Consider the following 14,544-nt stretch of genomic DNA (forward strand, 5'->3'; position numbering starts at 1 on the left):
CGCCATCTGCACACCGCCTTCCTCCTATCCGCCGCCCTCTCTTCAAAGTGGCAGCAGCCTCTCAAGCTAACCGCCCGATGCCAACAGAGGGGAGGCCTCCACACAGAGATAAGGAAGCAATTTACCACCGTGTGCTAACGCTAACTAGCTCTGATGCCTTCCCAGCCACGTGGATGACAGTGTGGCGAGCTGCATTTCTCGCTGTGAAGTTTAAAATCATGATTTTGTGTGTTCTGTTCGTTCTCCGGAGGTCTCGGGTTATAAAGTAAAAGGTAACGCTGAATCTTTTATCATGGCCGTGCGCGGAAAATACATGCAGCTTCCAGGATAAAGCACACGCAATTTATGCAAGGGACTGTTAAGCTAATAGTTAGCATAATAAGAGCTCAACAGAAACTGTGGCTGTGTTCAAAACGCCTACTACATACTACATACTTCCATACTACATACTTCCATACTACATACTTCCATACTACATACTACATACTCGTCGAGCAGACAGTATGCAGAGCGTTTACCCACAATGCATTGCGCTCCCAATCAGCCGAAATCAGCCGGCCTGAAGCTGATTTCTCTTAAGCTCTAAACTCTGTAAACTTTAGCAACATTTGAAACATTTTCAGGTGAGAAAGTAGTCGTTTAGATCCCCAACGTGTTGAAAACCTGACAAAATACCGGCTGTTTACAATTTTGTTCCCACGAATTCGGCGCTACTAAAGCTAGCCGCAGTGAGCAACGCACTTCCGGTTATTTTCACAAAATAAAATACCCGTTGCCTTTTATCATAGGGAAAGCCATTACCATACAATTGGTGCTTTTGTTTTGAAAACAGGAAGTGAACCTACCCTTGTTGTAGCTAGCTTGAAACTGCCGCTTTGACAGGAAATGACGATCGGCGACGTCACGTTACGTTGCATCTTGGGTAGTTTGAGTATGAGTAGTAACCTCATGATGCATACCCAACATTTCGGAGAATCTAGTATGCATCCGGGAACTTCTCGCTTACTCAAACTCGCATACTAACTCAAAAAGTTAGTAGGAGTAGTAGGAGAAGTATGCGGTTTCGAACACAGCCCATGTCAGTGATGAAAGTGACGATCAGTTTGGATGGAAACAGCTGAGTCAATCAGAAATGTCTCCACTTATGTTCATCACTAGAGATTTCGGTGACCATCTGTAAACTTTAACGTCATATATCGAGTTTATTTTACCAGATTAGCAGCAGAAAGGCGGGAAAGAAAAGTAAAGTAGGGATCAGAAGCCTCGATCAATTCTCCAGCTGAAACTTTCATACGGCCGTCTAAATATAAATGTGACAACACCACGTAAATTTATGTTCCACTCACCACATAAATGGCTGTTTATGGACAAATTATCAAGCTTATGGATGAATACTGAGCAACCAACAAATCTGAAGTGAAACCGCTATATTCAGAAGACACACTCAACACTTTCACAGCTTAGTGATTCAGAGAACCAGCCGCTGTGCTGCCACCACCGATCGATCGCTGGCTGCCGTCTCATTACGTCCGACCAGGCCTGCAGCAGCACTCTGATGCCAGATAAAACTCTCTCTGTGGAACCAGCTGCCAGTTTGGGAGGCAGAGCCTTCGGTTATCAGGCCCCTCTCTGTGGAACCAGCTGCCAGTTTGGGAGGCAGAGCCTTCGGTTATCAGGCCCCTCTCTGTGGAACCAGCTGCCAGTTTGGGAGGCAGAGCCTTCGGTTATCAGGCCCCTCTCTGTGGAACCAGCTGCCAGTTTGGGAGGCAGAGCCTTCAGTTATCAGGCCCCTCTCTGTGGAACCAGCTGCCAGTTTGGGAGGCAGAGCCTTCAGTTATCAGGCCCCTCTCTGAGGAACCAGCTGCCAGTTTGGGAGGCAGAGCCTTCAGTTATCAGGCCCCTCTCTGTGGAACCAGCTGCCAGTTTGGGAGGCAGAGCCTTCAGTTATCAGGCCCCTCTCTGTGGAACCAGCTGCCAGTTTGGGAGGCAGAGCCTTCAGTTATCAGGCCCCTCTCCTTGAGATGACATTTGTTATAATTTGGCACTTTCTAAATTAAACTTCACTGGAATTTCCACAGATCGCCTTCGGACTCGTTCAGAATCAAGGTCAGAAGCTGAGAATAATTCCTCAGGAGAACAAACAGCATTCAAACTCTTTAAATCCCGAGCTGACTTGTGTCATTTGTGCTTTAGCAAAAGGTTGCAGCTGCTGGCGTTGATTAAATTCGTCTACATTTTGTTCTGCTCCTGCACGCCCTGACTCCTGGTGTTAATCAGCTGCGTCTGGAAGCAGATACAAGAGAAGCTCCAGTTCACATTATGCTAAAGCCGCCCCGAGGTGAGGCCAAAAACACACGGCAGTGATGCTCAGAGCAGTTAACGACATCAGAAGTGCACCATCTGTGTGTGTTATCAATTATTTAACCAGACTATCTGCTAACGGGGAGCAAAGACAAACAAACATGCAAAATTAACAGAAGAGTGTGTGTGTGTGTGTCGCCGGCTGATTGGTCTGTGGCAGAACGTGGACACGGACATCAGGAGGACGAAAAGAGGTTCACACGGCTGCACGATGTTTTCTTTTTCTTTAGGAGGATTTCAATGCCTCATTTCAGTCAAATAATTAAGAATAAAAATAAAACAACCAGCTGAAATAGCTGGTAATGGACAGATGCAAAGGTTTCCATGGTAACACCACCACACAACACTATAGTCAGCAATATTTACTTGATTCTTTATTCATTAAAAGGGTTTTTTCCCATTAACATAATGTGCCGACTGTCCATAAAACTTCAGATTTAAACTTTTTAAACTTTTGTTTTCAGCTTCTTTCAGCGCTGAGCTGCAGTTTTGTTCTATTTCATCAACATAATTCAAGTGTTTCTGTTTCTGTAGCATCACAGACTCCAGCAGTCCTCCCCAAACACCCTTTTACTCCTTTATTCACAAAACTGTTGCAAAGCACCGCTCAGAAATGCGCTGCTAACGAAGGTCCGACTGGTGGGTTATCTCGTCTGGTGTTGTTTTGGTTGTTGTTTTGGTTGTTGTTTTTTTTGCTTTGCCATTCCAGAATGGAATAACCTGCATTTTCAGTTCGTTGGCCGTATTGTTTGGTTTTGTTTTTTTAGAAATGGTGACGACATCAGAGCTGCTCCTGTTCTGGAGTTATTTTGTTACAATTGGCAGCTATGAATCTGAGCGAGTGGCCATGACTTGTGGAGTCCCCCAGGGGTCAATTCTAGGACCTCTTCTGTTTAACTTGTATATGCTCCCTTTGGGTCAGATATTGCAGAACTTTAACATCAATTATCACAGTTATGCAGACGATAAACAACTTTATGTGTCTCTGTCACCATGGCGACTGCAGCCCAGCAGACGTACTGTGTCAGTGTCTGCAGGAAGTTAACACCTGGATGAGAGAGAATTTTCTACAATTAAATGCATTAGATTTAAATTATTTTATTTGTTTCTCCTTATATTCTTTTATGTATTTTTAATGCTTCTTACACTCCCTGCTGCAATGCTTTTATTTTATGTAAAGCACTTTGATGTAATGCTCTTTTAACTTGACTTCCCACAAAGAGCATTAAACATCTGCAGCTCATCCAGAACGCTGCTGCTGGAGTTTTAACCCGGACTAAGAGATCTGAACACATCACAGCAGCTTTAAAATCTTTACTCTGGCTTCCAGTCAGTCACAGAATAGATTTTAAAAGCCTGCTGATGGTTTACAATCTGTGATCTGTTCAGAGAATATAAACCCAGCAGAGCTCTTAGATCCAAGGACTCAGGTCAGCTGGTCCAGTCCAGAGTCCAGACTAAACATGGAGAAGCAGCATTTAGCTGTTATGCTGCAAACAAGTGGAACAAACTGCCAGTGGAGATTAAACTTTCACCAAATGGAGACATTTTTAAATCCAGGTTAAAAACATTTCTTTTCTCATGTGTCTATGCATGAAATCTGCACGATATCTTTGAATTTATCTGGACTGTTGCTGGTTTTTAAATTCATTTAAATGATTTTATTTGTTTCTCTTTATATTCTTTTATGTATTTTTAATGCTTCTTCCACTCCCTGCTGCAATGCTTTTATTTTATGTGAAGCACTTTGAACTGTTTTGGACATGAAATGTGCTACAAATGAATTTGATTTGATTTGACCAGCGAGCAGATAACCGACTCTTGACCCTCGGCCTCCTTGCTGTGCTGCACATACCTGAGGAGAGTGCAGCTCTGACAGGAATCACTCATTCTGACGGGGCTTTTCTGAGCGTTTGGACGAGCAGCTACAGGTCGGTGAATCAGATAATCGCAGAGGTAAACAGCAGCAACTCCTCGGCTCACAGTAATGGTTTTATGATGGACGTCAGCGCTCAGTAAGTCATTTAGCAGCAGAGCTCCAGGGCCGCTCTGATCTCATCTCGATTTCCACAAAGATCTACTGACCTCTGTGTCTCTGGTTTAAAAGAGGACTGCAGGTAAAACACATTTTTTATCTGCTACATTCCTCTCAGGGTCCATTTAAGCTTCAACGAACAGCTCAGAGAGGAGTTTTTACTTTACTTTATGTAAAGCCATTCGCTGGAAAAGTGGGGAGCCCCCTGGTGTTTCCTTGTGGCTTAAAGAGCTCTCATCATATGTTTAATCTCAGGGAAAAAAATCTGCTTTTTGATAAATGCTGGCGAAGCTTTGTGACCTTTTTGCAAAATAGCACTTCTCTTAATTGTGATGGCCATGATTAGTCCTAGCCACTTAAAGTATTTCATTATGTACAGGCTACTGCATAATTTATCCTGCAAGTATACCTATGTTGTGTAACTTTTCTTTTTTCTTTATTAGGGACCGAGCAGTGAAACTGCAAGGACCCTATTGTATCTGTAAGAGTTATTATTATTCTTTGCAAAAGGTGCTTGAAAACTCGAGCAATTTTGCGAGCGCCACCTGCCAGTCGATGACATGAGAGAATCTAAACTTTATATTTTTGGGAGTCGCTCATTGACTCTGTAGCGCCCCCTACGATGCTTAAAAATGTTCCCCGCATTGGGGTTAGTTTCACGTGGGACGACGAAATTCGGTACACTCATTCATCACGCCCAGACGCACGAAAAAGTCTCTTGCCGCCATGGTCCCACGTCCACAGGAAGGCGGCCATTTTGGATGGAAAATGAGTTTTGGTGCCATTTTTGACCGATTCCACGCCTTGCATATGATCGAACTTGTCCTACAGATTTAATGCTACAGACTTCAAACTTGGCCAGGTTACTCTTAAGACATCCCAACGTACGCACATCCCAACGTACGCACATCCCAACGTACGCACATCCCAACGTACGCACATCCCAACGTACGCACATCCAACGTACGCACATCCCAACGTACGCACATCCCAACGTACGCACATCCCAACGTACGCACATCCAACGTACGCACATCCCAACGTACGCACATCCCAACGTACGCACATCCCAACGTACGCACATCCCAACGTACGCACATCCCAACGTACGCACATCCAACGTACGCACATCCAACGTACGCACATCCCAACGTACGCACATCCCAACGTACGCACATCCCAACGTACGCACATCCAACGTACGCACATCCAACGTACGCACATCCAACGTACGCACATCCCAACGTACGCACATCCCAACGTACGCACATCCCAACGTACGCACATCCCAACGTACGCACATCCCAACGTACGCACATCCCAACGTACGCACATCCCAACGTACGCACATCCAACGTACGCACATCCAACGTACGCACATCCCAACGTACGCACATCCCAACGTACGCACATCCAACGTACGCACATCCAACTTACACACATCCCAACGTACGCACATCCAACGTACGCACATGCCAACGTACGCACATCCCAACGTACGCACATCCAACGTACGCACATCCAACTTACACACATCCCAACGTACGCACATGCCAACGTACGCACATGCCAACGTACGCACATGCCAACGTACGCACATCCAACGTACGCACATCCAACGTACACACATCCCAACGTACGCACATCCAACGTACGCACATGCCAACGTACGCACATCCCAACGTACGCACATCCAACGTACGCACATCCAACTTACACACATCCCAACGTACGCACATCCAACGTACGCACATGCCAACGTACGCACATCCCAACGTACGCACATCCAACGTACGCACATCCCAACGTACGCACATCCAACGTACGCACATCCCAACGTACGCACATCCCAACGTACGCACATCCCAACGTACGCACATCCCAACGTACGCACATCCCAACGTACGCACATTCCAAGGTATGCACATCCAACGTACGCACATCCCAACGTACGCACATCCCAACGTACGTACATCCAACGTACGCACATCCAACGTACGCACATCCAACGTACGCACATCCAACGTACGCACATCCCAACGTACGCACATCCCAACGTACGCACATCCAACGTACGCACATCCCAACGTACGCACATCCCAACGTACGCACATCCAACGTACGCACATCCAACGTACGCACATCCAACGTACGCACATCCAACGTACGCACATCCCAACGTACGCACATCCCAACGTACGCACATCCAACGTACGCACATCCCAACGTACGCACATCCAACGTACGCACATCCAACGTACGCACATTCCAACGTACGCACATCCCAACGTACGCACATCCAACGTACGCACATCCCAACGTACGCACATCCCAACGTACGCACATCCCAACGTACGCACATCCAACGTACGCACATCCAACGTACGCACATCCCAACGTACGCACATCCCAACGTACGCACATCCAACGTACGCACATCCCAACGTACGCACATCCAAGGTACGCACATCCAACGTACGCACATCCCAACGTACGCACATCCAACGTACGCACATCCAACGTACGCACATCCAACGTACGCACATCCAAGGTACGCACATCCAACGTACGCACATCCCAACGTACGCACATCCCAACGTACGCACATCCCAACGTACGCACATCCCAACGTACGCACATCCCAACGTACGCACATCTCGGTCCCGCATACAGCTGCTTTCAGCTTTCTAGTTTTATTATTATTTTTCTTTTTTCCCCCTTTTCCTTTTTAAACCTTAAATTTTATTTGTTTATCATTTAGCTTATGTATTTTTCTTGTTGTGACTATTATGGGGGGGGGGGGTAAAATTTCAAATATCAATGAACACATTGTTAAAAAAAAAAGAGGTTTCCTCCATCACAACTTTTTAATCTGCAGATCCTTTTCCTTTAAAACGTGGAGATAAAATCTTAAAGTGGACATCAACATCTTCCCACTTTTACAAACTGATGAGATTTCCGCTCACTCTCACAAACCAATTAACCTGAACCTCATTAGTCCACTTGTTTGGGTTCGGCCTGACGGACCGACCCTGAACTGAAGCAGATTTGATTCCCGCTGCTCCACAAATCAGATCAGCCGGCTCGGTTCCGCCCCTCTACAGCAACCACGAGATAACGCAAACTCTCCTCCAGGGCACAACTTTGCTATCTTAATTGTTTTTTTTTTTAATTAAGCCGATTTCCTCTGCGATGGATCTCGAGGAGGCGGAGCTTCGTCTGACTCAAACACGAGACGGTAGAGACGAGTGAGTCTCAACAGGGATGGAGCTGATTTTACTGTCTTTAAAACCTCGAGATTGTTGTTAAAACATCAACGAAATAATATTCATTCATTTTACTTTTCCATTTAAACGTTTTCCTGATGCTCGCTCAGGAGGCGCCATCTTCAGAGTTAGATCAGGTCATAGAGCGACAGGTAAGCAGCCCAAAACAGTGGAATAAATACCTAAAATGTACAAATGGTTAAACGAACAAGTTCATATGATGATAAATGCTCCTAAAATTAAATAATTTATGACGAAATAATTTCTTGGAATGTGAAATAAATCAGTTATTCTGCTTTAATTTGAAACTGTATTCCTTTAAGCTTGTGTTCATGTTGATATTTCTTTACTTATCTCCACGCTATCTGGACTGTTGCTTGTTTTTAAATTCATTTAAATGATTTTATTTGTTTCTCTTTATATTCTTTTATGTATTTTTAATGCTTCTTCCACTCCCTGCTGCAATGCTTTTATTTTATGTAAAGCACTTTGAATTGTTTGTACATGAAATGTGCTACAAATAAATTTGATTTGCTCAGTTTTCTGTTTTAATTTTAATATATTTAATTTATTTCTCCCAAGAAGCTCGCCGCCGCGGCACAGGGAGGACACAATGACTTCAAATCAAATCCTGCAGATTCATCTGTTCCCTGTTGAGCTGCAGTGGGAGAAGAAGAACTCCGACTAAAACGTTAAAACTTTGGAAGAAGTCTTCCTCGGGCCTCGTTTCATCCTAAAAACTCCTGATTCTGCACATGACATTAAAGTGATTCCTTCTTGTGTTTGAAACATTCAGAACATAAACAGCTTGAAGCAAACTGCGGCTCCATCTGAGACCAACGAAGAGAAAAATACAGCAACGCCGCCACCTTGTGGCGACAGAGCGCCTCACACTCACCTCGAAAAAAGCTCAAAACTGGACAGCAAAGCTTTAAAGGTGCCATGGCATGAAAATAAATGGAGGCTTTTATATATTTTTATAGGCTTTAGTGGTCCCCTAATACTATATCTGAGTTTTTTTCCCCAAAATTCTGCCTTGGTGCAGAATTACAGCCAGTCCCAGAAATGAGCTTTCCTTCGGATCCTCAGAATGAGCTGTTTAGGGTCTGCAGCTTTAAATGCAAATTAGGAGGAGAAAGGCAGGGCAAAGATTGCTCTGGTTTGCAAAGATGCACGTAGCGCTAGTCATTTCAATCAGGGGAAAGGCAGATATCGTGTGCGCCATAACACCAACAGCAGGACGGCTGACCGTTTTGACTCTGGAACCATGAATGAATCATTATCCTGATGAAATGCACTGAATTTAGAGGATTCATTGTTCTTCAGGAAGCTTGAAGTAGGGGGTTTTGGTCTAAAATGAGCGAGCTAACCATCTCATGGGCATGCAAACACCTCCAACAGCCCAGTTGGCAGACATGAGAGCTTGCTAACATGACACACGCATACCTGATGCTATTAGCTGCATAGCTAACGATACAGACACTTTCCTGTAGTAACAAGCTATGTAACTGTACTGTACATACAGGAAAGCAACACAATTATAGAGCATTAAATTAATTACTCATCCGAGGTCTGTAGTTGGGCCAAAGAGAGTTGGTACTGATCCAGGTTCATTTGGCCAAAGAGCTGTGGGGGGGGCAAGGCAGTTTTGGCATAGCCATATATGGGCTCTGGAGGGAAATAACCTCGACGTCATAAGCAGCAGCTTTCCCGATCAGGCCATCTGCATGGTCACATTACCAAAGGCGGAGAATAATTTCCAGTGCATGGTTTAGGTCTATCGTCATTTTTAGCCACTGGGGGACCGCAGGCATAGCCTGACTACGTCATACTCACGATTCTAGTCAGAATGTGAGTCTGATACCGCTCAATAGAGTTTTGAGTATGGGGCGTGTTTCAACCGAACCAGGAGAAAAAATGCCTCTTCGATCAATTGGATAGACCTACAACCAATCAGAGCAACGTAGTATGTGACGTAGATTAAGCGACACACACTTGTTGTAGGAAGGACGGCAAAAACATCTTTTCTATCGATAAAAGCCTTTATCACGTTCCTCTGTTCGTCTTTCAAAATGAATGCAATGTGGAGATCCTGTAGAACAGACTCGATGGCAGAATCTACACACCCTAGCTCTCCAGCGGCAGCCATGTTCAGCTCTTTAGTGACGTAGTCGATAATGTCCCTGTTGATCATCTGTCCATCATCGTATAAAGCCCGCCCTGGCAATCTGATTGGTCCGACCAATTCTTGGTCGGGCATAATGATTTCCCAACTGAGCAGAGCCAGACCCAACTTCCCGACCAAATCTTTTATGGGCGGGGCTAAGTTCGGCTGGCACCCAGGCTACCGCAGGCAGGCTAGGGCAGTGGTTTTCAAAGTGGGGGCCGCCAGGGGGCGCTAGGGGGGCCTCAGAAAATTGGAGTGAAGATAAGAAAAAAATGCAAAAATAAAACAATAGAATTAAATTTTTTTTAAACATCATTATAAAAAATTGTCACATTTTTTTAATCAGTATTGTAAAATACAATTTATAATAATACATCATATCGAAATGTTATTTGTCATGCTTGTCTTTCTGATTGGCTGCCAGTCAAAACATCGTAGACCTGGCGGTTTGCGTCTGTTCTCAAGCTGCTCTGCTCCTCAAGCTAAGCTAGCATGTAGGTAGCTCAGCCAAAATGGACAGATTTTTGACTTGGAAGAGACCGAAAGAACTGGCCGACTAAAATCAGAAAGTATGAGGCAGCATACATTATGTTTGGCTTTAAAGACATACAGAAAAATGCGTCCTCTGTCTGGAGACCCTCTCAAATGAGTGTTTAAAACCTTCGAAACTTCAGCGTCACTTGATACAAAAACATCCGGCAGAGTCCGAAAAAACGGTCGACTTCTTCAGACGTAAAGAAGAGCATTTAGTCAGGCTGCATTCACACAGAGAGCTGCTGTCAGTGAAGAAAAGAAAGAAAATACCTTCTAAAAGTTGATGTTTCTTTACATATTTTGATGCATTGTCTGTGGTTTGCAAAGGGGGCCAGAAGCTAATACTGCTTGGGGGGCCTTGGCATGGAAAAGTTTGGGAACCCCTGGGCTAGGGAAACTCATATTAATGTTAAACAACCTTAAAAAGTGAACATTTCATGCCATGGCTCCTTTAACTTTCTGCGTTCTTTCCCGTGTCTGCGCTCACCTGAGGCCGATGCAAAGCATCCTGGGATGTGGGGAGACCAAATGGCGCTGTAGACGACCCCTTCGTGACCTCCGAGCGTGACCAGGGACCTGTCGAGGGCCGGGTCCCACTTCAGGGAGCAGAGAGAACAACGCCGTCAGAGCAGAGGAAAGAAGCCAAGGAGGCAGGGCACCGACAGGATCGACTCTCACCACTTTGGCGGTTTGATCCCACGACCCGGAGACGATGAGGTTCTCTCCTCGGGTCTGACTCCAGTCCACGGCGTACACCTTCACACGGGCCGAGGTTAGCAGCGGGAACAAAGGCGGGAACAAAGACGGCGTGCGTGAGAGTGTGTGTGTGTGTTTGTGTGTGTGAGTCGAACCTCCTGTGTGTGTTCTTTGGCCACCCTCAGCGGAGCGAGCGGATTGGCTGTGTCCCACAGCTGCAGGCTGCCGTCCCCGCCGCCAGCCACCAGGACGTGCTCGTTGGCTTCGCTCCACGCCACGTCGAACAGGCCGTCCCCCCACTCCCAGCTGACACACACACACACACACACACACACACACACACACATAGAGACACACACACACACACACATCCTGGTTAACCTCCCACTGCAGGACCGACATGAGTTTAGTGAGTTGTGGGGTCCACCCTTTCTAGTGGTCCTAGAGCTATGAAAAAAATCAGGCAAGTCCCAAAAAAAATCTTGATAATAAAAATCACTTTCAATAAACACAATTTGAAACTTTATTTTACATGTTAGTTTTTCGCTACCAAATGGGCCAAGTTAAAAAAAAAATGCATGAGGCATGTTGGGAGAGCATCCCAAGCTGCTTTAAAGTGGTTTTCAATGTGGGGTTCAGGAATTTGGGCCCCACATTGTTGGTGGGCTCCCCGTGACAGGACCCCCCACGGTGACAGAAACAAGTGCACACACACACACACACACACCTGGAGGATCAGATTCACCCTAATCCCGCCACATTTCCCCTAAAACTCAGAGCTGTTCTGGAACAACGAGGAGGAAACGCTTCATTTTGGTCCCTTTTCAAAACGAAAACTCTCAACTTTTTTAGTTTTTCTGTTTTGTGAAGCGGACTTTGTGAACTTTACCTTCTCACCAAAGTGAGTCCGGTCTCAGTCTCATCCAGAACCAGCAGCGTGCCACAACCTGCAAACACACACAGAGCTTTGGTTCAGGATTTCACCAGAAACGTCTTCTGAGCCCTCAGGATGACAAACACGTTCTGAACAACAGATTTCAACACGGACTTTTTCCTTAAAGGGACAGTTCGCCTCTTCTGACATGAAGCTGTGTAACATCCCATATCAGCAGCATCATTTCTGAACATCTTCTTACCCCCTGCTGCGTCCTGTGAGCAGAGTTCCAGCCTCGTTTTGGTGTTGATGAAGGTAGTCCGGCTAGTTGGCTGGGGTTTAAAAAATAAAGCGTTTTGCTTCTCAGAACAATATGCGTTCTTTCCTTTCCTTTTGTTTCCTTTCCTTTCCTTCTCTTCTCTTTCCTTTCCTTTTGTTTCCTTTCATTTCCTTTCCTTTTGTTTCCTTTCCTTTCCTTCTCTTCTCTTCTCTTTCCTTTCCTTTCCTTTCATTTCCTTTCATTTTGTTTTCTTTCCTTCTCTTTCCCTTTCCTTTCCTTTCATTTCCTTTCCTTTTGTTTCCTTTCCTTTCCTTTTATTTACCTGCTGTGCAGACTGTGCAGACCGAGCAGTCCCCTGCTTCCGAGCAGCAAACAGCGTAACAGGCGCGGCTGTCGGCAGGCGGCAGCAGGCAGTGATACGAAGGGAGAGAAAATAGGGCCAAGAGATTGTGAGGTCTGACTTTTTCCTGGAGAATCATTTTGTGATGCAAATGTATTACTCTGTTGAACGCATATTGTTCTGAGAAGCAAGACGCTTTATTTTTTAAACCCCAGCCAACTAGCCGGACTACCTTCATCAACACCAAAACGAGGCTGGAACTCTGCTCACAGGACGCAGCAGGGGGTAAGAAGATGTTCAGAAATGATGCTGCTGATATGGGATGTTACACAGCTTAATGTCAAAAGAGGCGAACTGTCCCTTTAAGCCACTAAAAGGATTTATCAGTGAAGAGACAACAGCCCTTCTTCTCCCGTCTCTGATCCAGCTGTGAGCGTTCCTGACTGACCGGTTATTCCGTAGTACTGGGAGGCGGCGCAGGCCACTCTGTTGGGGATGAACGGAGACGCCTCCACGGCGTAGCCGTGACGGGCCGGACTGCGAAACGCCTTCATCATCACCAGCGGCGGCTCCGCTGGGCGTCCAGCTGGAGGTGCAGAGGACAGTTAGAGCCGGCCGTTAGCTTTAAAGACCTATTCACATCATTTCACATGAATAAAACACTTCATTTCTGTTGCTTTATGACCGAGAATTTAATCAAAAACCTCATAAAAACAGCAGCAGTTTGTAGAAAAACTCAAGTTTTGTGGCTGATTATCAAACAATTTGTGTCTGTTTTTACATTCAATGAAAAAAAACAAGCTTAAATGAATGCAGTTTAAAACCAAAACAGAAAAATGTATTTATTTCACCTTCTATATAGACATTTTTAAATCCAGGTTAAAAACATTTATTTTCTCATGTGACAATGCATGAAATCTGCACGGTACTGTTGCTTGCTTTTAAATTCATTTAAAAGATTTGATTTGTTTCTCTTTATATTCTTTTATGCATTTTTAATGCTTCTTCCACTCCCTGCTGCAATGCTTTTATCTTATGTGAAGCACTTTGAATTGTTTTGGACATGAAATGTGCTACAAATAAATTTGATTTGATTTGATATATGACTGGTTTTGCAATAATAATTAAATTTTAGCAGCATTTTAATCAGTTTCAGCTCTCTGCAGGTTTTATGCGATTCATGAGATAAAATAATTAGTGAAAAATTCTTTATTTCAGAAACTAAACGGTTTTTAAGGAGTTTGTTTAGCAGTTTTCAGTCTAAATCTTGTCTGATTTGGTCTCAGTGTGGAGGAAAAAGGCATTTCAGTGGCAGTGTTGTGATCTGAAGAGGTTCACAGATGAAAACCTGTCACTGTCACACAGACTGCTGTCATTTAACTTCAGAGCAAACAGCCACTGGAGCTCTTTAAAACGTTACCGTCCCGCCGCCTCAGTCACAGAAGACTAGTTTCCGGGTTCAGCGTCGCGTTCAGCCTTTAAAACGAGTTAAAACCGGCTCGTAAATCCGTAAAAGAAGAGATTTATGGGGTAAAGTTGCTCCTCTGCCCTCACGCTGCTCACTCAGCCCGCTGAAGGCTTCGCAACTTGAAACTTCCGTGTTTTGGTCAGCTGACCCGGTAACCCGGATGTGGCTGCGCAGTTTCTCCAGAAAAGAACCCAAGCTGCGCAGTCTGCTGTCACACAGTGAGAATAACACAAAAAACACGTTTTAAATCATTATCTGATGAAAAATAAATTAATTAATTAAATGTTTGAATTCGTTAACGCGTTATAGTTGACATATTTTTGACATATCAAAGCTTAGTTCAACCGTCAGAAATCTAGGAGTGACCTTTGACCTTTGATCTGAGGTTGGACAAGGCAAGGCAAGTTTATCTGTACAGCACAATTCAACTACAGATTCAAAGTGCTTTACAGATACATTAAAACAGTAGAAATAAAAAGCATGATTAAAATTTTAAACAAAAAAGAAAGAAATGAGAACAATA

The 14,544-nt window shown here is 44.7% G+C and overlaps 1 protein-coding gene across 1 annotated transcript in view; it reads right to left on the bottom strand.

The window, feature by feature from the left end:
• pex7 (peroxisomal biogenesis factor 7) overlaps positions 1–14,128 on the bottom strand; it is a 69,533-nt gene extending 55,405 nt beyond the window's left edge. Inside the window, exons 1-6 of the mRNA XM_075458912.1 lie at positions 13,974–14,128; positions 13,002–13,139; positions 11,949–12,006; positions 11,215–11,365; positions 11,042–11,119; positions 10,851–10,959 (exon numbers count right to left, since the gene is read on the bottom strand). Coding sequence (XP_075315027.1) covers positions 10,851–10,959; positions 11,042–11,119; positions 11,215–11,365; positions 11,949–12,006; positions 13,002–13,110 — 505 coding nt within the window. The 5' untranslated portion in view covers positions 13,111–13,139; positions 13,974–14,128. The remainder of the gene's footprint in view (positions 1–10,850; positions 10,960–11,041; positions 11,120–11,214; positions 11,366–11,948; positions 12,007–13,001; positions 13,140–13,973) is intronic.
• Between the last annotated feature and the right edge of the window lie 416 nt (positions 14,129–14,544).

The sequence above is a fragment of the Odontesthes bonariensis genome, chromosome 24 (assembly GCF_027942865.1).
Source record: "Odontesthes bonariensis isolate fOdoBon6 chromosome 24, fOdoBon6.hap1, whole genome shotgun sequence".
In the NCBI taxonomy this organism is placed as follows: domain Eukaryota; kingdom Metazoa; phylum Chordata; class Actinopteri; order Atheriniformes; family Atherinopsidae; genus Odontesthes; species Odontesthes bonariensis.